The sequence below is a fragment of the Mustela lutreola genome, chromosome 9 (assembly GCF_030435805.1).
Source record: "Mustela lutreola isolate mMusLut2 chromosome 9, mMusLut2.pri, whole genome shotgun sequence".
In the NCBI taxonomy this organism is placed as follows: Eukaryota; Metazoa; Chordata; class Mammalia; order Carnivora; family Mustelidae; genus Mustela; species Mustela lutreola.
The window spans coordinates 138,817,849-138,840,073 of record NC_081298.1 but is presented as its reverse complement, the minus strand read 5'-3'; the positions used below and the strand labels follow the sequence as shown (position 1 = coordinate 138,840,073).

General features: G+C 47.9%; 1 protein-coding gene across 5 annotated transcripts in view; it reads left to right on the top strand.

Annotated features, from left to right (window-relative positions):
* ATP6V1C2 (ATPase H+ transporting V1 subunit C2) overlaps window positions 1–22,225 on the top strand; it is a 53,377-nt gene that overhangs the window by 2,231 nt on the left and 28,921 nt on the right. For all 5 annotated transcript variants that reach the window (XM_059132641.1, XM_059132638.1, XM_059132639.1 and 2 more), the window contains exon 3: window positions 1,253–1,320. In XM_059132641.1, the coding sequence (XP_058988624.1) occupies window positions 1,253–1,320 (68 nt within the window). The remainder of the gene's footprint in view (window positions 1–1,252; window positions 1,321–22,225) is intronic.

Genomic DNA, 22,225 nt, shown 5'->3' with positions numbered 1-22,225 from the left:
TAGATCAGGAAGGGAGGAGAAAGGAGACCAGGGCTGCAGATCTGGTAATTGGCAGCACCTGTTTCTGAACCCATGTGTCACTGCCTGTGTCAAACCTGCCCTGTTTGTCCCGTGACCCCCGCTGTGAAGGTTAGGGAATCAATGAACACTCAGCACTTTGTGTAAGGCAGCGTGTCAGACGGGAGGGAGCAAAGAGAAGAGACAGGACCCTCCCCAAAGATGCTTAACGTCAGGTTGCTTGAAAAGAAGCAGCTTCATTTACGAGACATGTCCGGGCCTTCTTATTTCCTAATTTCCTTTCTTAAAGTATTTTTTTGTAAAAAATATTCTTTTATGAAAGGATAGCTCCCACACAGCGTTAATCCTGATTGCTTTTTAATGTCTGACTGGTGGTTGATGACCTGAAAACAAAGCCTTTCCTTCTGGTTCTGTGGACTAGACCTTTAAATACAGTTTTGGACTCTAATAACTGTCACTTTAAGAAGCGGAGTGTTATGAGTAACGGGAAAAGAAAAGGACTTGCATGAATGAGGAGGTGGGAGGGGGAGTTGGGTTTCTGCACCCCCAAGATCGTCGTTAGTAATAGCAGAGAAGAACAGAGGTTGGTTGGATATCTTGAAGAAGAAAGAAAGAAAAGCATCTCATCTTGAAGAAGAAAGGCTTTAGAAACAGCAATTTCTTTCTTTTTTTAAGAGTTTTATTTATTTGAGAGAGAGAGAGAACACACTGGGGTCAGGAGGCAGAGGAAGAGGGAGAAGCAGGCTTTTTGGCTTCTTACTGAGCAGGGAACCCGTGCAGGGCTCATCCCAGGACTGTAGAATCATGACCTGAGCCAAAGACAGATACTTAACTGACTGAGCCCCCCAGGCGCCCCAGAAATGGCGGCAGCTTTAACTTGCTTTCTGGTCCATCTCCTCAACTATGGGGATGAATCCCATGACTAGCAGACGGCCATTCTAAGAAGAAAATGAGCTGGGGTCTCACAGTGACATAGTGGTCACTCCTTCCTCTGGCAGAAATAGGATAGTTTATCCTATTGGCAGAAATAATAATAACAACAACAGTAATAATAATTTAAAAATTCCCCAATTCATTGCTTCTCTTAACAGCCCTTCCCAGTTTCCAGTTCGGCCACTGACCAAGAATAACTAAGGGGAGATGGAGTTTAGAGAACTCTTTGCTGTTGCTGAAAGTGACCTAACTCTCCCCTGCCTTAAAGCGTGAGCCTCTAACTTCTTTACGATCTTTTTAGGTGGGGACCTTGGATTCCCTTGTTGGCCTCTCCGACGAGCTGGGGAAACTCGATACCTTTGCTGAAAGGTAAACTATTTCTTATTTACTGCATACAAGTGAGAATTGGACAGTGTTGTCAAGGGACACAGTGCTCTTGCTTTGGCCAAGCCAATCTTGTCCACACCCGGTCCTAAAAGTCACATAAGGGCATCGGGTCAACAGCAGCACTTGGGGGCCCTTGAGTAGTTTTTTTTTTTTTTTTTTTTTTTTTTTTTTTTTTTTTTTTTTTGGCTGGAGGCAGCGTTTTTCCGGGGGCCACCTTCAGAATGAAGAACACTGTGTGGCATAAGGTACTGAAACTTCTAGAAAATAATTGAGCCATTTCCCTCCAGGCTTTTGTATTTTAAGGTTCTTGGTTTGGTTTTGTGTTCGTAGACATATAAGCACATCATAAAAGATTCGAAGGACAGACGGAAGGCTATCGAATGACAAGAAGTTTCCCTCTCGTCTGGTTTCTTCTCTCCTGTTCCCCAACTTCCCCTCTTAGGTGGCAACACTGTTATCAACTTGGGGGGCACCTTCTGGAGACAGCCTGTACGTGTACCACCAATATGAGTATATTCTGGAAAGCAGGTTGAGAACAAATAATAGCATCTGCCCCCCACCTTGCTTTTCTCTCCTAATCACGTATCTTAGACATAGTCTGGTGTCAGTCCATAACTGGATTTTTTTTTAAATAGTTTGCATTTTAAAGATTTTATTTATTTATTTAACAGAGAGAAATCACAACTAGATGGAGAGGCAGGCAGAGAGAGAGAGAGGGAAGCAGGCTCCCTGCTGAGTGGAGAGCCTGATGTGGGACTCTATCCCAGGACCCTGAGATCTTGACCCAAGCTGAAGGCAGCGGCTCAACCCACTGAGCCACCCAGGCGCCCCACATAACTGGATTTTTCTGTTGGGCTATATTAGCTCGACTGGAGGTGTCCTGATTTACTAGTATTTCCCTGTTGATGGACATTTAAGTTTTCTGTCTTCTGCTGTTCCAAACAATGCTGCAGTGATGGTCCTTTTTTTTTAATTTCTTTGTACACGCCCTGGAGTGGGATAATTATACACTGAAATGCTGGGTCAAAGAGTATTTGGATGTGAACTTGTGCAGATATGCCCGCATCACCTCTCCAATGAATTACTCCCATTCCCAGTCCCACAAAAAGTGTGCATATGAGGATCGTTTAAAGTCTTAAAATCATTTTTTTAAAATTGTTACCCATCTGGTGCATAATCACTGGAAAATACCAATAGATCGTAGAAAATCATGAGACAGAAAATACAAAACCCCAGTAATTATACCATTTAGAGAATGCTACTGCAAGCGATGTTATGTTGTATTTGCAGTAGATAAATCCAATTTTTTCTACAGATATGCTTGCGTACATTAATAATGGTGACACCATGTTATACATATTTTATAACTTGCTTTCTCTTCATATCTTTTTTTTTTTTTAAGAATACTTACTTATTTGAGAGAGAGCGAGAACGCTCACATGAGTGGGGTAGGGGGAAAGGGGGAGAGAGAATCCTAAGCAGGGTCCATGCTCAGGAAAAGCTGTAATAGAGGAGGTCCCAAGAAATCTTCAAACACACAAAGATAGAAACAGCACTTACTTCACACTGAAAATGCACATGTTCAGGCCCCACGCAGCTGGAAGAGAAGCCCAGGAATCTATTTTTTTTAATGGGGGAGAGAAGCAGAGAGAACGTTAAGCAAGCTCCATGCCCAGTGCAGAGCCCAACATGGGGCTCGATCTCACGACCCTGAGATCATGACCTGAGCTGAGATCAAGAGTTGGATGCTCTCTCAACCATCTGAGCCACTCAGGCGCCCCCTCTCTTCATATCTTTGGATCACTGTTGACTCTTCCACTAGTGTTACACCACAGGGATTTGTCAGCATTTGTTTATTTGGGTGTTTTAAAAAATAATAATAATAACCCTTAGTTTTGGTGCATCCAGAAATGCGGTGTTTAACCAATGTTCCCATTTGATTGAAACAGAATGCAGAGTGGGGGTAGATGAGGAAAACAGTCCAAGCAGGCCAGGTCATGACCAGAACACAGACCCGGGGCCGGCGGATTGATCTCGCTGCCTCCGTAGAAGGTTTCAGATTCGCTCAGGGCGAATGTGGTGATGTGATGGGTCAGTTGCCTTTTTCACGCATTTCCTGGGAGCCCTCGAGGTCACACTGGGAGGACCCTTCATCTGCAGACTGGGGCTGTGAGCTAGAAATGTGTCCTGGGTTCTGTTGCTGTTCACCTGCCCCCTTCCCTGGGCATGAAAGGAATGCTTTGTTAGTGACATTTTGCTACCCGTGGGATGTTGCTCTGACCACAGAAAGACAGTCCTGGTCACCAGGTCCTGGGCAGCGTACCGTCTTTGAAAAAGAAAACTAACCTTTGGCTTTCTTATCTGTAAAATGGGATAATAGTGAACATCTCTGTGCTTTCCCAGAAGAATGAAGGGGAGTAAAATCGTGTTACCTCAAGTGTTACCAAATCCGAGGCCATATTCTATGAAAAATTAACGTCCAAGAAAAAGTGGCCTGATCCCTGAATGTCAACTCCTTTCTTAGGCTGATCTGCTCCACAGGGAATTGGGTCTGACAGCCTCTCTGGAGGCCAGCCCACTGCCCTCAGCAGGAGATGGCTTTCCCGGCCTATTGCAGAAAGGACAGCTAGCTAATCAGCATTTTCTCTTCCTAGACTTTTCTAGACCCTTCTAGATCTTTCTTTGCTACCGATTGTCTGCTCTAATGCAGGTCCGAGAGCCTGTTTCTTATTCCCCAAACCCTCCTCTAGCTCTAAAATTCTGTGATCCTGCATTATTATTTCCACCTTTATTTTTTCCTTTGTGTTTCGTTTTGCCTTGTTTTGATGCGTGTCCTGTTCCTTCCCTAGCGGTTGCACAGTTTGCTTGCACTGGTGGCATAGCATGTGTTTAAGGAATAACATAAAAATGTGTGCCGGCCAGGTTTAGGCTGTCATTGTGAAACAGACAGAACCCATACGAATGGAGGTGTTTTTTCAAAAGCCGGGGCTAGGTGTGGTGAGAATGGCAGTTGCTGTGCATTGTTTTATTTTTCCTTGTGGGCAGATATTCTCAAGAACCTTCCATGGTGGGGGGCGGGGGAGGAAAATGGTGTGATCTGAGCTCCCTTATTTCTAGCATTTCTTTACTTCCAGGGGCCAGGGTACTTTGTCCTAGAGTTAATGCTGGGGCTTGGAGTGAGGTAATGGGATACACTACCCAGGGGCTTCATGCCTTTGAAATGCCCTACCTGATTCTTTAAAGGGGACTCCAGTGTTGTTAGATAAATAAATGCTGGCCGGTTCTGTAGCCCAGGCAGCGCAAACCTGTCAGCACTGCCTCTGGCCAGGAGAACAGAGGAGGGACAAGAGTTTTCAAGGTGTATTGTTTCCATATCCTTTTATTATTTATTTACTCGGGGCACTGGAGTGTTTTTCCATGTAGCTGGAAGGCAGGTTTTGCTTACTGCCTTTTTTTTTTTTTTTTTTTTTTTAATTCCCCCATGCTCCCTTTGTTAATTTACTTTGTACTTACCCTGTAATTCATGAACACTGGAGAAAACAAATGATTTTATCTTGGGAAAAAGCACCCCCCACACACACCATTATCAGTGTTTGAGTTCTTCTCAGTATCTTCGATTCTTTTGCCATGCAGGTTGAAATACTACATTTCAACTACATTGCACTCAGATACACCCCACAGGTTCCTGGGGTACACTGGTGACTGTCGCTTGCCCCCGGCTTGTGGAAAAGCTGGTGGCTTTTCTTTATCCCGTGGTTCCATGAAGTTGACTGAGGGTTAGCTCGAAGATGTGGATCACAGATTATGTATCTGAGTGTGGATGCCTGATTAATGGTGGGTTCTTCCAAGGGCATTTTGAAGAGACGCAAAATATGATTTAACAACTTCCCCTAGCTGCGTGACATTTCTCCAGTTCATTAGACAGGTATTTGTTGAATGCCTCTTAATGCTGCGTGCCTTTCTAGACTCCTCTAAGCTTCTGGGCGGTCCTGCTGTAGGTGTTTGCTGTTTTCCTGCTCTCCGTGGTGTTTCCAACCTTCCCCTCCCTGTCAGGCCCCATTAACACCTGCTCATGCTGCTCCACTCCCCCAGACTCTTCTCCTAACCCTCCTGCCTTCAGACCTGTTCATCTCCCCCGTCCTGGTTTGCTTCTCCTTCATTGCACTTTCCACAGTGCCCTTGTGCGTTTCCTTGCCGGATCATCTGCTTAAATACCAGCCTGTCACCTAGACTGTCAGTTCCCTGAGGTTAGCCACTGGCACACTTTGATCCCTTGCACCTGTACTATTGTAGGCCCTCCAAAACCAGCTGAACGAATGAATGGAAGAAAGAATCCTGAAATATTAGGGCTGCACAGACCCTTAGAGATCGAATCTAACCCCTTCGTGTTCTAGATGAGAAAACAAACATGCCCAGAGAGACCCTCCCAGAAGGAGCTAGATGGGCTCGGGGCAGCAGAGGAAGAATAGAGCCTTGACCCAGATCCACCAATCAATCATTGTTGTTTTCTTTCTTTCTTTCTTTTTTTTTTTTAAATACAGACGTTTTAGTATGTCTTAATCCTGTCTTATTCATTGCTCAGATAATTAACATTGGCATTTTACAAAGTATTTGTAAATATTTAAAGATTTAAATGGTATAACAATCAAATGGTATGCAGAAGTAAAAAAAAGAAATAGTTCCAGTTGATTCCAGAAGCTCTCCCCAGAGGCAGTCCTTAGGAGGGCTTTGTATATCTCCTTTCTTGGTAAAATAAAACAAAAATACTCGTACATTCCTGCTCTGATATTTACAAACCTGGAAAGACCTTCTTGTGAGGTATCTAAAAGCACAGATTTTTTTTTTTTTAATTTAGATATATCCCAAACACTTAGGACAGAACCTATCACATGGTTGGTGCAAAGATCCTATAGATAATTAATCGGAGATTACAGTGAAGTTAGGGGGATTAAATCCTTATCGTTTTGAGTGTTGTGGTGAGCATGGTGGCTCTTCCAGTTGGCTTAATTCTTTTTCTTGTTCCTCTGGAAAGAGCGCCTTCACGTTTTAGTCAGCAAAGGTCCAGCACGGTATCTCATGGACTCTTTCCCCCCAAATTTTATTTTTTATGTAGTTACTATTAGAAATGAGATCTTCTCTTGAAATGTTTACTATTTATAAATGGGGATTTCCATGTCTTAATTCCGTGACCCACAAACTTAACTGAGTTTCCTTATGGAAGCTAAGGTGAAAGGTCAGAGAGTCTGATTCCAGCGTCTAGAATTAGGGTTAGGGTCAGGATTAAGGGTTAAGGTTAGGGTTAGAGAGAGTCTGGCTCTAGAGTCCTCTTTTTTTTTTTTTTTTTTTTTTAAGAATTTATTTATTTATTTGACAGAGACGCAGCGAAAGAGGGAACACAAGCAGGGGAATGGGAGAGGGAGAGGCAGGCTTCCCACTGAGCAGAGAGCCCCATGCAGGGCTCGATCCCAGGACTCTCGGATTATGACCTGAGCTGAAAGCAGATGCTTAACTGAGCCACCCACATGCCCCCAGAGTCCTCATTTTTTTTTTTTTAAGATATTTATTTATTTGACAGACGGAGATCACAAGTAGGCGGGGAGGCAGGTAGAGAGAGAGGAGGAAGCAGGCACCCTGTTGAGCAGAGAGGCGGGGATCCCAGGACCCTGAGATCATGACCTCAGCCGAAGGCAGTGTCCTTAACCCACTGAGCCACCCAGGCGCCCCCAGAGTCCTCATTTTTAACCACAGTATTAAGACGGGTCAGTTGTGTGACAGCACAAAATTAGAAAGACATACTAGTTTAAGAATGATGACAGCTTTGTAAGAAGAATTTGGAAGTTTCACTCTGTTCTCCATCTTCTCCACATTGTTCACGCGGCGTCCACTGGCCACATGGGGCTTGAGCACTTGACTGGTGGCTCATTTGAGTGAGATGGTAATGTAGGAAACCTCAGATATCGGAAACTTAGTACCAAAAAAAAAAACTACAAAAAACAAAAAAAAGGGAAATTCTAATAGCTGTTGAAACAATAATGTTTTTGATATTGAGTTACATAAAATATATTATTGAAATTAATTTCACTGTTATTTTTTCTATTGTGGCTACTAGAAATTTTTAAGTGACATGTGGCTCAGTTACATTTCTGTTAGCGCTGGGCTGGCGCTCTAGACAGTGCTTCTCAAACACAGATGAATGGCCTGGGGATCTCGGCAAAATGCGGGTTTTGACTCAGTGGGTCTGGGCTGAGCCTGGGACTCTGCGTTTCTTACAAGCTCCACGCTTATCCTGTGCTGCGGGTCCACAGACCACACTTGGCATTCTATGTTCAGCCTACTTAAATCAGTGGTTCTTAACCCGCACTGTGCCCCAGAATCATCTGGAAGACTTATTAAGAAATAGATGATGGGAGGGGCGCCTGGGTGGCTTAATCAGTTAAGCGCCTGACTCTTTTTTGTTTTTTTTTAAGAGTTTACTTATTTATTTGACAGAGAGATCACAAGTAGGCAGAGAGGCAGGCAGAGAGAGGAGGAAGCAGGCTCCCTGCCGAGCAGAGAGCCTGATGCGGGGCTTGATCCCAGGACCCTGAAATCATGACCTGAGCCGAAAGCAGAAGCTTAACCCACTGAGCCTGGACCCAGGTGCCCCAAGGGCCTGACTCTTGATTTCAGCTTAGGTCATGATCTCAGGATCGTGAGATTGAGCCCTGCGTAACATTCTCTCTCTGCCTCTCTCCCCCCATTAAAAATAAAATAGATTCCTGGGCTTCTCTTCCAGCTGAGTCGGGGCCTGAACATGTGCATTTTCAGTGTGAAGTAAGTGCTGTTTCTGTCTTTGGGTGTTTGAAGATTTCTTGGGACCTCCTCTACTGCGGCTTCTCCTGAGTGTCCCATGGGGGCCTCTGATGAGTGTTTTCTCCTGTTCCTGTTGTCTAGAGCTGGTAGGTGTCTGTAGGAACCACAGTTATAATGATTTTCGTATCTGCTCTACCCATGCTTTCATACATGATGGTATTTTCTGCTCTGGCTGGAGGCATGAAGGCGATGACAGTTGTCCCTCCGTGGGGGATTGCCGCTTGATGGTGTGTGTGCCTGTTTGTCTCGTTTTCTGTCCGGAGTGCCACACTGGCGACGGCCTTTCACCCATTCCTCGTTGTGTGCCAGGCACTGTATTAGGTGCTTCTCATTTCTCTGTTTCCTCACAAAATCTCCGCCACCATCCTGTGAACCGTGTGAGTATCTGCTCTTTACAGGTGAGAATATCGCTGTTCCCCGAGAGAAGCTGCTTTGGCAAAGTTGTGTAGACGATGCGTGTGTCAGGCCTTAACCTGGTCCGCCTGCTTCTCTCCCTGCCTCAGCCAGAGGCCGGGGGCAGATGGCAGTTGGCTCCCCCTCTGCCTGCCTGCCCGGCCTTCATCCCTTCCTTCAGACCCTGCTGTCACACTCTTTGCTTTGCCTGATGTGACACAGGCCCTGACAGTCCTCCTTCCCCCCACCGCCCAGCTCTGGCAACTAGAAGTTGGGCCAGGAGGGAAGGAATGTGGGCCGGCTGCTTTATATGCATCAGGTCTGGGTCAGGGGCAGCCGGAGGCAACATTGTGAAATCCAGGAAATAATCTTTTGGAGGCCAAATTTAGGAGAAGGCACTTACTTCCCTCCGAGATCTTGACCAGCTCCTGGGACCCATAGCTCCACTCACGTTGGGACCTCAGCCCGACCACGGCCACTCGGCCCTCGCTGACTCTTCACACCTCAGCTGGACGGCAGCCCCTTCGACTTTTCTGGTTCTCAAGGGCTTAAGGGGCAGCTTTAAATGGCTCTTTTTTAGAATGGGCTTCATGTCCTAAGTGAATGTCATTCTCAGGAGACCGAGTACATATGTGGAGTCTCTATGGGGCCCTTCGATGGCTCGTGGGCCCACAGACGCGCTGCCCAGGCATCCTGGTGTTCCTCCAGGTCCACAGTCCACTTGCCACTCCAGTAGGGACAGAGTCCTGTGGGTGCCACCTTCCAAACTTGGCCCGTGTCCATCACTTCTTGGCGTGTCCCGCGCCACATCTGCATGCAAGCCACCTTCTGCCCTTGCTTGTGTTCCCGTAACACACTCTTCCCGCCTGCCGCCTCCCCCGGCCCTGCCGCGACTCCACGCCACTCTCCGCATGGCAGCCGGAGTGGTCTTTTTCAAAACGCCCTGTCACATGACTTTGGTGCTTAAAACCTTTCTGTGGCTTTCCAGTACCTTCAGTATAGAATCCATGCTCTTGACCCTGGCTTCCAGAACCCTAATGAGTCAGGCCTTCCTTTATGCGCACCCCCCCCACCAACCACTACCCTGGCTCCATCCTGCTCTGGGTCACGCTCGACCTTCCCTTGACCTGGAAGTCCCCCCACCCTCGCAGGGCGGGTTCCTCCTTGTCATCCCCATCTCAGGCTAAATGTCACCTTCAGAGGCCTTCTCCGGCCCGGCTGTCAGCCTCGTCCTGCCAGGTCGCCCTGTTCTGATACCTGCATTCCATATGCCACTATTTAATACTTTTCTTCTTTGTCTTTATCTGTTTCCTTTAGAATATAAACCCCAAGAAAGCAGGTTCTGGAACCGCGCCTGACTCATAGTGGGAGTTGAATAAATACATACTGAACACATGGGCCTCATCTGCCCCGTCAGGAGGTCATGGGCCGCCTCCTTCAGCCCATATGATCGCCTGGGAACTAGAAAAAACATACAGAATCCCCGGGGACTCTGATTGGGTACATCTAGGGTGGGGTCCCAGAACCTGCATTTTATTTTGCTGTATTTTATTTTATTTTTTTTTTTCCTGAAGATTTGATTTATTTATTTATTTATTTATTTATTTATTTCAGACGGAGAGTGAGTGAGAGACTGAGCACGGGGAGGGAGCAGAGGGGGAGAGAAACTTAACGAAGACTCTGTGCTGAGCCCGAAGCGGGGCTCCATCCCATGACCCTGAGATCATGACCTTGAGCTGAAATCAAGAGTCAGAAGCTTAACCAACTGAGCCACCGAGGCACCCCTCAGAACCTGCATTTTGGGGGGCTCAGGGTGATTCTGGGCAGGCAGGCTAGAGATGCTGAGGAATCTGGTTACTGTTACCAGCCATGACCCCATTTAATCTTGACACGCTTCTGGGCACTCGATCTTCAGGCCGGGGTCTCTAAATGTATATTAAAAAGTTGATAATAAAAAAAAAAAAAAAAAAAAAAAAAGTTGATAATAGGGGTGCCTGGGTGGCTCAATGGGTTAAAGCCTCTGCCTTTGGCTCGGGTCATGGTCCCTGGGTCCTGGGATCGAGCCCCACATCGGGCTCTCTGCTCAGCAGGGAGCCTGCTTCCCCCTCTCTCTCTGCCTGCCTCTCTGCCTACTTGTGATCTCTCTGTCAAATAAATAAATAAAATCTTTTTAAAAAAGTAGAGAATAATTTTTTCCCCGAACAGGCAATACATTCACGTGCATCCCAGATAAGAACAATGAGAAATCTCCCTTACATCGTCCATGCCGCCCCCTCCCCTGCCGTGCCTGATCTCTTCCCTGCTTCTCTGGTCCCAGTTTAAGAAAACCAGGTTTGCAAATTGCTTGGGTTTGCAAATTGCTTGGGTACATTTTTGGTGCTTCCTGATGCCAACACAAGGCAATTTCAGCATCTATTTTTCTCTCCCCTTTCTAAACACAAAGTGGTCATCTACACATGCTGTTACGGATCTTGCTTATCCCTCACTGAGCAATATGTCCTGGGAGATTTCTCCTGTCGGTTCACCCAGAGCTGTCTCTCTTTCTGGGCCCCCTTGCATTCCACTCGGGGGGACGTACCCTAGTTTATGAAGCGGCCCCAGAGGTGGACCCTGGCTTCTCGGCGTTTACAGGGCAGGGAGCTGTTACCAACTGTGTCGTGTATATAATCTTGATGCCTGTATAATTTTTTTTCGCGTGGAAGCGTGTCAGGTGTGCCTGCGGGGCGAATTCTCAGAAGCAGACTGCGGAGCCGAGGGTCATAGGCTTTTGTAATTTTGACGGACATTGCCAGATTTCTGTGCATTGGCCATTTCGCATTTCCACCCTCAATGAAGAAGGGTTTGCGTTTCCCTACACCTTTCTCGTAAAATGTGTTGTCGAATATTGGGTTTTTATGAACTTGACAGTTCAGAAATGCTCCTAGAATATAGTAGCTGTTTTTGTTTGTTTTTCTTAATGGCTCTGTTGAGACATGAATGACAAGCAGCAGAGAGCAAGTTTTCAAAGTGTGCAGTTTGCTGAGTTTTGAAATAGACACATCGGTGAAACTATGGCCACAGTCAAGATGATGAACACATCCCTTCCCCCCAAAAGGTTCTTTGTGCTCTTTTGTAATCAGTTTCTTTCTTACAGCTCCGCCAGCGCTTGTAAGCTTTCTGTCACTATAAGCCTATTTGTGTCTTTTGGAACATTGATACAAATTGAATGATACAGGAGAGACCCCTTCCTTTGGTCTGAGTTTTCCATTCCACATCATCATGTGATTGTGTCTATTAACAGTCATTTCTTTTTTGTTTTGTTTTGTTTTGAAGATTTTATTTATTTATATGACAAAGATCACAAGTAGGCAGAGAGGCAGGCAGAGAGAGAGAGGGGAAAGCAGGCTCCCCGCTGAGCAGAGAGCCCAAAGTGGGGCTCGATCCCAGGACCCTGGGATCATGACCTGAGCCGAAGGCAGAGGTTTAACCCACTGAGCCACCCAGGCGCCCCTTAGCAGTCATTTCCTACTGCTGAGTTGTGTTCTGTTTTAGGGGTGAGCCCCTATTTATTTACCTCTCCAGCGGTTGGGGGACATATAGACACCTTCCAGTTTGGGACGTTTATTTATTTATTTATTTATTAGAGAGAGAGCGAGTGTGTGCGCACGCATGCGGGTGGGGGCAGGCAGAGGGCAAAGGCGAGAGAGAATCTCAAGCAGACCCCGTGGAACCTGTTGTGGGGCTCATTCGTATGACACTGGGAGTGTGACTTGCGCCACAACCAAGGGTCACACGCTCAACCAGCTGTGACAGCTGGACACCCCAGTTTTGGACTATTAAAAAAGAAGGGTATTGTGAACATCCATATGTATGGTCTTCGTATTGACATATATTTTAATTTTTCTTAGGTAAGCATCTACCCATTGAGGCAGCTAGAGTCAGGGACACATGAAGTGCGGGTACACACATACCCTTTGACCCTCAAATCTTTGGATTGCTTCCTGACCCCATGGGATGGACGTGGCTTGGAGGAAGGCCACACTGGAACCTTCTAAAGCATGGGGTCCCATGTGGTCCCACAACCTGGCCCCCTTCTCACGGGCTAGGCCTGCTGTTTAATTGCAGTGAGTACTTAGGGTTTTGTAGACAGAGGGAATACTGAGTTGTCGTCATCGTCGTCATTATTTTTAAGGAAATGGCCGTTCTTTGGAAAGTTCACATTCTGGGAGATGCAGCCGATGAGTGAAGAGATCATTTCCATCCCGTGTGACGCGTCAACAAAACAAAAATGGCGGTGGACCGTGTCGGCTCTGAGGAGCCCTGGTCTAACACCCACTTCACGTCGTCGGCCCAAGTCCCCCCAGGCAGCATTTGCCGGGCATCTGTGTATTTGCCGGGAACCACTGTATTTTTGCCAGAGCTGGTGGTAGTACAATTAATAATGTTTCAGAGATCTGTTTGTTTTGATGGAGTTCCCAGATGAGGAAACCAGCACTACGGTAGTATAGTAAGTGATGTGGTGGAGGGAAGTTTCTAGTAAGCCCTACGAGGGAAGTGATTATGGTTTGTTCACAACTGTCTCCCGATGGTTCCGCCTGGTACGTCATGGACACAATATGTTTTTTATTGAGTGCAAGAAGCAACATGTGTTGGGTGCAGTGTTACCCAACACTGTGTTGTGTTTGTTAGGGGTGACTTGGCACAAGGAGGAGCGCTTGGCCTGTTATAATGGTGAGCGGCACCAGGTGGGTCTGGAAAGCTGATGCGGGAAGGGCCGTGGCAGGCGGGTAGACAAGAAGCCTGGACAGGCAGATGTGCTCCTTGTAGACTCTGCCAAGGAGCCAGACCGTCAATATTTGAACTTCTTGGGAAACCGCTGACCTGGTTTAAACACAACGACTTGCTAAGCTGTGTAGTGTCGGAGATTTGCCTGGATGCTGTGGGCGGGTTGGAGAGGAGGGGGCCAGATTAAGAGAGGCAGGACAAGCAGAGAGGAGGCTGTTGAAGGAGACGTGGAGAAAGATGGTGCGGCCTGGCTGGGACCGTGACCCAGGGCAGGGCTCGGACAGATTTGCGGTAACTAGAGAATCTGGCGGAGATGGAAAAGAAGGGAGTGGAGCCAGGGAACTTTGGAGAAGGTGATGACATCCAGTGGGAAGGGCCATATCCGTCCTTGGCATTCTCCTCTAGGCTGGGTCTTCACCTTCAAAGCCAGGAGAAAGGCAGGGGCATGTTTTTAAAAATTAAGATAGAATTCACACACTGGAATAGTCACCCTTTGATGTGCACTGTTCATCGGTCTCCATTATATTTACCTCACTACCACCTGGTTCCAGAACGAGGCCGTCATCTCAGAAGGAAACGCCGTGCCTGTCAGTCACTACTCACTCCTTCCTCCAGCCCCTGGCCTCATCCCAACCCCTCCACTCCTCCTGCCTCTGGTCATTGGCCACTCAAGTCTGTAGATTCACCTGTTGTGAGCCTTTCATGCAAATAGAAAGCCTGGATATTTTCAGATAAACCAAGAGAGGAAACTCACCTTCCCTGCAGATTTGCCCTGAAATGTGTGTATTGACGGGGGGCCCTATAGGGTGGGTGACTACGTGTCCTGTGGGGTCTGTTGCTTTCTTCTTCTTCTTCTTCTCCCCCTCCTTCCCCCTCCCCCTGCCCCTCCCCTTTTCCCTCTCCCTTCTCCTCCTTCCCCCTCCCCCTCTCTCTCCTCCCCCTCCTCGGCCTCCTCTTCCTCCTTCTCCTCCTCCTGCATTTGAGAGAGAGAGTGAATGAGAGAGAGGGCTCAAGCCAGGAGGGGGAGAGGCAGAGGGAGAAACACACTCTCCATTCCGCGGGGAGCCTGACATGGGGCTCGATCCTGGGACTCTGGGATCATGACCTGAACTTAAGGCAGATGCCTAACCCACTGAGCCACCCAGGTGCCCCTAGCTTTCTTCTTATTTAAAAAAAAGATCTCTGGGGCACCTGGGTGGCTCAGTGGTTAAAGCCTCTGCCTTTGGCTCAGGTCATGATCCCAGGGTCCTGGGATCGAGTCCCGCATCGGGCTCTCTGCTCAGCAGGGAGCCTGCTTCCTCCTCCTCTCTCTCTGCCTGCCTCTCTGCCTGCTTATGATCTGTCTGTCAAATAAATAAAAATCTTTAAAAAATAAAATAAAAAAAAGATCTCTTAGTACAAACAGACAAGGGATTTAAATGAGACGTTTAAAAAAAAAGTTTTTTGTTTTTTTTTTTTTTTTTTAAAGATTTATTTATTTATTTAACAGAGATTACAAGTAGGCAGAGAGGCAGGCAGAGAGAGAGAGAGGAGGAAGCAGGCTCCCCGCCGAGCAGAGAGCCCGATGCGGGACTCGATCCCAGGACCCTGAGATCATGACCCGAGCCGAAGGCAGCGGCTCAACCCACTGAGCCACCCAGGCGCCCTAAAAAAAAAGTTTTAAAATTCAATTTATTACTCTAAAGTTGAGGTCTTGTTTTGGCCCTGGTCTGCTGCCTAAGGGCTGTGTGACCTCCGGTAGTTCCCCACCTCTCCTGGGTCTCTAAAGGCCCATCCTACTGGTGATTCTGGGTAAGTGGCTTATATTCTAGTCACCCTTCCCAGGCATGACTCTAATGTCAAGGACTTTCCACACGAGAGGGCTTCTTTCATTTGATTTCTCATGGTAATGAAACTCTCACTCCATTCTCTTCTAGAAGTACCTTCGCTTAAATCTGTAGCTGGTTTAAGTCGGCCGCGTCCTACAGCGGCATTTCCGAAAGTGGAACGACTGGTTCGGAGGACACGGGCACATTTCAGCTGTTTGTACATATCGCTGTTGTTTTCCAATGAGGTTGGGAGGCCGCGCTGTTTCATCATCCCCTGTCAGTGTGGTGCCCTTAGAAACTCCTGCGGGCTTACCCGGCTGAATGCAAATGACGTGTGCTGTTTTAATGTGGATTTCCTGGTTCAGCAGCAAGAGGAAGCACGTTTTCAGAGGCTCACCAGCCATTTGTCGTTCTGTTTCTGTGGTCTGCCTGCTCTGGCCTTTGCCCGTCCATCCTCTGGTTTGGGGGTGGGGGCGGGGCTGCAGGTCACACAACTCTGGGGGGCGCTCTTCACTTGGGCGCCTGGGCCCTGCTCGGTGCGAGTGGGGCCCCTGCTGTGGGGTCCGGTGCCCAGGCTGCTTGGTGGATTGACTTTTTTGGAAAACACTCTAGAACTTAAATTCCAGTCCTCCTTCTAATTCAGATGCTCAGAGGACTGCCCCATTACCCAGAAAAGCCTGCAGGGCCCCAAAACATGTCAGTAACACTTAAAAACCAGGGGCCTTCCTTGTCCCTAGCCTTTCCGGGGGCAAATTTTCTCTGAGGATAGATGGGCTTTTGACGAGGACCAAAGATGACCCTCCGAGGTATGGGTAGGTCGAGCTACAGGAGGCCAATTTGACCAAAGTGAATTCTGTTTTGAGTGACAGACGATTTTACTAAATGGCCTTGCACACAGTATGCAGGGGGATCCCCCTGAAGACGGAAATATCAGTCCATTCCTGCCACTTCCAAAGCTTCTAAGTAGCAAGGCCAGAATTCCAAGCATGGCACCTCTGAGGCCAGAGTTCCCCAGTCATCCCAGGCTGTTCTAGAACCCTCCAGAGCCTTCCAGAGAGGGCAACCTTCTCAGAGTCCTCACGGGATCTTTATTTATTTATTTATTTATAAATATTTTTATTTATTTGACAGAGAGAAATCACAACTAGGCAGAGAGGCAGGCAGAGAGAGAGGAGGAAGCAGGCTCCCTGTGGAGCAGAGAGCCCGATGTGGGACTCCATCCCAGGACCCCGGGACCATGACCTGAGCCGACGGCAGAGGCTTTAACCCACTGAGCCACCCAGGCGCCCTGGGACCTTTATTTTTATTAAAAGAAAGTCATAGAATCACAGTCCAGTCCCATGTTCCTGACAGTTGCTGCAAGGCATGTTGATTCCTTTTTCCTTTGGCTGAAGAGGAAGCAGGGACCATGGAGCCGGGTGAGGTGCCCAGGGGCTCCTTGAGTCAGGTGGAGGCTGCTGGGCCTCGCTCCTCTGGGCTCCTGTGTGGCCGCAGAGGAAGGCAGGGTGGTCAGAGCCCCTCCATCTGTGGGGTATGCTTGGGGTTTTGGTTAGCCAGAGAGAGACACACTGGTCACTGGAGTGCTGAGAACGGTTGGCGCGGTGGACGGAAGCTTGCACCGGGGCGAGGCATGGGGATGGTACTAATTAATGTCAAGGTCACCAGCAAAGGGATCTCAGGCAAGGGTCTTGGTCTCTCTGAACCTCAGTTTCCTGAGCTCACTGTGGCCTCGCCTTGTTTATCATTCATTTATAGACACATATGTACATAAGGTGCCCAAGGTCTGGTGACAACTCACTAGATAAAAGCTGTTGCTACTCTTGCTTCCAGACCCTATGGAAGCCCTCTGCTCCCCCCCCCCCCCCCCCGCCGCCTCTGTGGGTCCTCTCCGCCCCAGCTTGGAGTCATTTCTGGAAACCAGACCAACATTCGTCTGCTTTGGTCTGAATCATCCAAAAAACAAGGGGAAGGCAGGGAGCCCCGTGTTTCCCTTCCTGTGGATGCCCTTGGGTCCTGGGAACCTGACAGCCACGCTCCCTTCATGGAGAACTGGGTGTGTGAGACTCAGTCCTTCTTTGCACAAAGCAAGGGGTCGGGCAGGTGAGGGTGGGCCGCCTGCCAGGGTGGGGTACCCTGAGGAAAGCTGGGTCCACATTTTCTCTGAGGATAGATGGGCTTTTGACGAGGACCAAGGATGACCCTCCGAGGTATGGGTAGGTCGAGCTACATGGGGTGCACTGGATGGAGGAGACATGAAGCTTCGCTGTGCGCGCTTGCAGTGGGGCCGCCCTTCAGGAATTACTGTCTGTGCTTGGGGCCCTGGGACAGGGGCGCTGCCATGAGATGAGCCCATGGAGATGAGCCCTCTGCTTTGTACCCATCGTCCATCTGGGCTGGGCCTAGAAGAGCCCCGGGGCCCTGCACAACAGATGGCCTGCTGAGCGTGGGATTGTGGGAGGACAAGAGGGACACAGAGATCTCAGGCGTCCCTGTCCCACTAGGCTCTCAACTCTTGAGCCATCCTATGTCCCAACGGCCTCAGGGAATGGCCCCCGTGGAGCGCAGGGTCCGAAAACCAGCAGTGCTGAGAGGTACCCCGTGGGGCTCTCAGGAAGAACGAACAGCATTGTCATTGCACACCTGGCCAGAGGCAGCCCTTCCTCCCTGACCCCTTACCCCGCAGGTTCCTAGCATCTGGATTCAGCCTGCCCAGCTCCCGAAGGCCTGCCCTGCCCTCCGATCAGCTCCCTACCTGCCCTGCCTCACACCTAGGTGGGGCCTCCATCTTTCTCCCTTTCTCCCCCCGACTCCCCGTTTGACGGGCAAAGTTAATTTGAAAGAAATCCTAACCAGCTGAGCCCAGGTAGCATGCTCTTGACTTGATTTACTTATAGCTCTCTTTCATGTGCAATGCCATTCTTCTTTTTTATTTTTTTTTTAAATGAATACATGCTGTTAATTTTAAAATCCAGATTCTCCCTCTGCAAATCTACTGCCCAAAGAAATCCATTTCACCACCATGGTGCCAATCTTTCTAGACTTTTCCATGCATAATGCATGTATTTTTATGTCTTCTGTTTTTACAAAAATGTGACCATAACTACAGATACTACTTACAATTTTCTTTTCCCCCTTTACTCCAAGAGGTACGGCCTCTCGTGGCCATCCGTAAGAGACACATCTTTGCGTAGGAGTTTTGTGCACGGGAGCAAGGATTATCAGAAGAACCAGTTCCTGAAAGTGAAATTGTGGGTGGAAATACCTTACATGTTAAAAACTTTGGATAGTTGTTCTGAAAATACTCTCTAGTAACTAGGCTATACCAGTAGACACGGCATCAACAGGGCACTGGTGTTTCAATTTTCCAGGGTGCTTGCCAGTGCTGAAGTCATAAAACTTTGTAATATGCCAATCTGATAAGTGAGAAATACTTCATAGCGAGTGAGTTTGAGCTTTTATCCTAAGTGTTTATGAGCCATTTGTTGTTTACCTTCCAAGCATTTTTACCAGTCTCCCTCTCCCCCGATTAGTGCTAAAAAGTGATTTTTGAGCATTTCTTCAGGTGGTTGTTGGTCTTTTGTTTGTTTTCTTTGGAGAAATGTCTGTTTGAGCCCTATGCCCACTTTTGAGTGGAGTTGTTTGTTTTTGTGTCATTGAATTTTAGGAGTTCTCTATATACACTGGATGTTAATCCCTTATCAGGTATGTAACAAACATTCCCTCCCATTCTGTGTGCCTTTGTATTCTGCTGATATTTTTGATGGACAGAATTTTAAAACATTCATCAGATCCAGTTTCTTTTCTTCCTTGCCCGTGCTCTTGGTGTCATATCCAAGAAATCATTACCTAATCCAGGGGTAGAAGTTTTAACCCTATGTTTTATTCTATAGTTTTATACTTTTAGGTCTTTCATTTAGGTCTTTGATCCATTTTGAGTTCATTTTTATATATGGCGTGAGGTGGGGGGCCAGCTTCATTCTTTCATGTGTGGATATCCAGCTTTTCCAGCACCATGGGTTGAAAGAGCTGTCATTTCCCCCACTGAACCGCGTTGGCACCTTTTTCAAAAATCACTTGCTGTATATGAGTATTTATTTCTGGGATCTCTATTCTGTTCCATTGGTCCATATGTCTGTCTGTATGCCAGTACCACCCTATTTTCATTATCGTAGTTTTATAGTAAGTTTTGAAATCAGGAAGTATGAGTCCTTTTGGCTTTTGGTTTGTTTTAATTTTTTCACAAATATTCTCCTGTCCCTTTCTCTTCTTGTGGGACTCCCACAATGCATATATTGGTGCATTTTCTGTGTCCCATGGGTCCTTTAGGCTCTGTTCACTTTTTTTCAGTTTTTTCTCTTTCTGTTCCTCAGACTTGATCATTTCCAAGGCCTAATTTCAAGGCTGGGTCTTCCTGCTCAAATCTGCATTGGGAGCCCTTTAGTGAATTTTTCATTTCAGTTATTCTACTTCTCAGCTCCAGAATTTTGGGGGGGGGGTATTTTTTCAAGGCTTTCTCTTTATAGATATTTTCATTTTGTTCATAGTTTATTTTCTCAACTTTCTCTTCAGTTTTCTTAGTTCTTTGAGCGCCTTTAAAGCAGTCATTTTTTTTTTTTAAAGATTTTATTTATTTATTTGACAGAGATGACAAGCAGGCAGAGAGGCAGGCAGAGAGAGAGGAGGAAGCAGGCTCCCTGCTGAGCAGAGAGCCCGATGCGGGGCTCGATCCCAGGACCCTGGGATCATGACCTGAGCCGAAGGCAGCGGCTTAACCCACTGAGCCACCCAGGCGCCCCAGTCATTTTTTTTTTTTTAAGATCTTATTTATTTATTTGACAGACAGAGAGAGAAATTGCAGGTAGGCAGAGAGGCAGGCAGAGAGAGAGAGAGAGGAGGAAGCAGGCTCTCCGCGGAGCAGGGAGCCCGATGCGGGGCTCGATCCCAGGACCCTGGGATCATGACCTGAGCCGAAGGCAGAGGCTTAACCCACTGAGCCACCCAGGCGCCCTAAAACAGTCATTTTAACGTCTTTGGGAGTCCTGCCATCATCTCTTTGTCAGGGACAGTTTGTATTCCTTTCTTTCTTTCCTCTGAATGGGCCATACTCTCTTGTTTTCTTGTATGCCTTGTGAGGTTTTGTTGAACGTCGGGCTCTGAATCTAATGACGTGTTGATTCTGGAAATCCTATCCTCGTCCTCCTCTGGGTTTGCTGGTTTTTGGTTTTTAGTGTTGCTTATTATCATCATTTTGAATCGTTGTAGGCTGTGTCCGTGCCAAGGATCAGCCTGAGGCATAAACTTACAGTCTCCTCAGGTCTTTTCCCAGCCCTTCCCTGGATCTGAACGCTCACTTTCTGACGTTTCCCTGTATGCGCAGTTGTTTTTGAATATTAATCTTCATGTCTGGCTCCCGAAGCGGAAAAAGAAAAATGAAGGCGGGAGAAAGACACGGGCTCTTTAAATCCCTTGGAGGTCAGGGTAGCTAAGGGGGTGGGGGGAGGCATAACAACGCTGACCACCCGGCTCTGTCGGAACACAGATTCCCCATGTCTCGAGGGCAGCACCCTTTAGACCCACCTCGGCTCCTGCAGATCGTGTCCAGGAGCACACAGCTGCCATCATGCGTCTGAGGGTTGTGAAAGGGGTCGCTGCTACCGTGCTGAGAACTGAAATTGGCCCAGATTAACCCCAGTGAATGGTGCAAGCCTTCCGTCGGCATTTGCAAGCCTTCAGCAGGTTCCAGGGTTCCTCTCCTTACATCAGCGAGACAGGCACCGATGGACCCAAGGCCTCGATCAAAATACACGGTGTTTGCAGTTTGCTTTTTTAACTCAAAATACGATCTGTACATTCTCCCTTACGGATCAGTATACATCTTCACTGAGTACTTCAGAGGAAGGGGCCGCGTGTCATTTAAACCACCACTGAGGAGCGTGGACTTTGGAGTCATGTAGATTTGGATCAGTCTCTGCTTTGACACTTGTCCCCCTGCACAGGGTGACTTTCAGCAGCGTAACTCTTCATGTTTTCACCTTCCAAGTGGGGATATGACCCAGCTCAAAGCACCATCTCAAGAGTTGTGTTCCTGAGATCCTTAAAAGCCCTTACAAGTCAATAATTTTTTTTTTTTAAAAAGGAACAATACCAGCAGAAAAACCAACAGGGAAGGGCATGAGCATGCTATTTGCAGAAGAAGAAAAGAGACCATTTATGGAGTCAATGAGCCTGTGAAAGATGTCCAGCCTTCATGAGGATCAAAGAGATGCAAATCAGAGCAGCAGTGAGATGGCGTTTTTCAGGTATCAGATCGGCAGAGATGAAACATTCGTGGCACCTGATGCTGGCGACGGTTTCGGGAAGCAGGCCCTCTTGCCCAGGGCTGGTGGGGCTGTACGTCGGCTCTGTGTGTTTGGAGAGTTGCTTGGCCTGTTTGTTAAAAATCATCAGCGTTCGTTCCCTTTATTCCACTGGTTATCCTTTAACACCTGACCCTGCCTGCGTAAGTGGGCCAAACACGTGCACCGTTGCAACATCCCATCACAGGGGAAACAACCCACATGTCCATGAGTAGGGCAACAGAGCCCAGGAACCAGGAAGCTCCGTTCACGGAAGTGTGTTCCCAGTGAACTGTGGAGTCACGTGGTCCCTGAGGTTCCTTCCGGTGAGGAGATAATCCTGACTCGGTAAGACCACAGTTGGCCGATGACTGTCGTTGGTCATCACAGCTACGTCGGGCCCCTTTTGTTATGTGAAGTAAGTGAGCTTTCCAGTGGTTAAACTTCATCAGACCGTGTTACTCTGCGCTGTTCCACGGTGGTGGACACGCCTGAGGCCGGATGCGCGGCCATCTTGTTGTGGCTAAAAGCTCCATATGGGCTGGAATCAGGAGCAGCAGAGAGTCGTTCACAAGATGATGAGTGCGGGGACGCCTGGGTGGCTCAGTTGGTTGAGCAGCTGCCTTCGGCTCAGGTCATGATCCCGGCGTCCTGGGATCGAGTCCCACATCGGGCTCCTTGTTCAGCAGGGAGCCTGCTTCTCCCTCTGCCTCTGCCTGCCATTCTGTCTGCCTG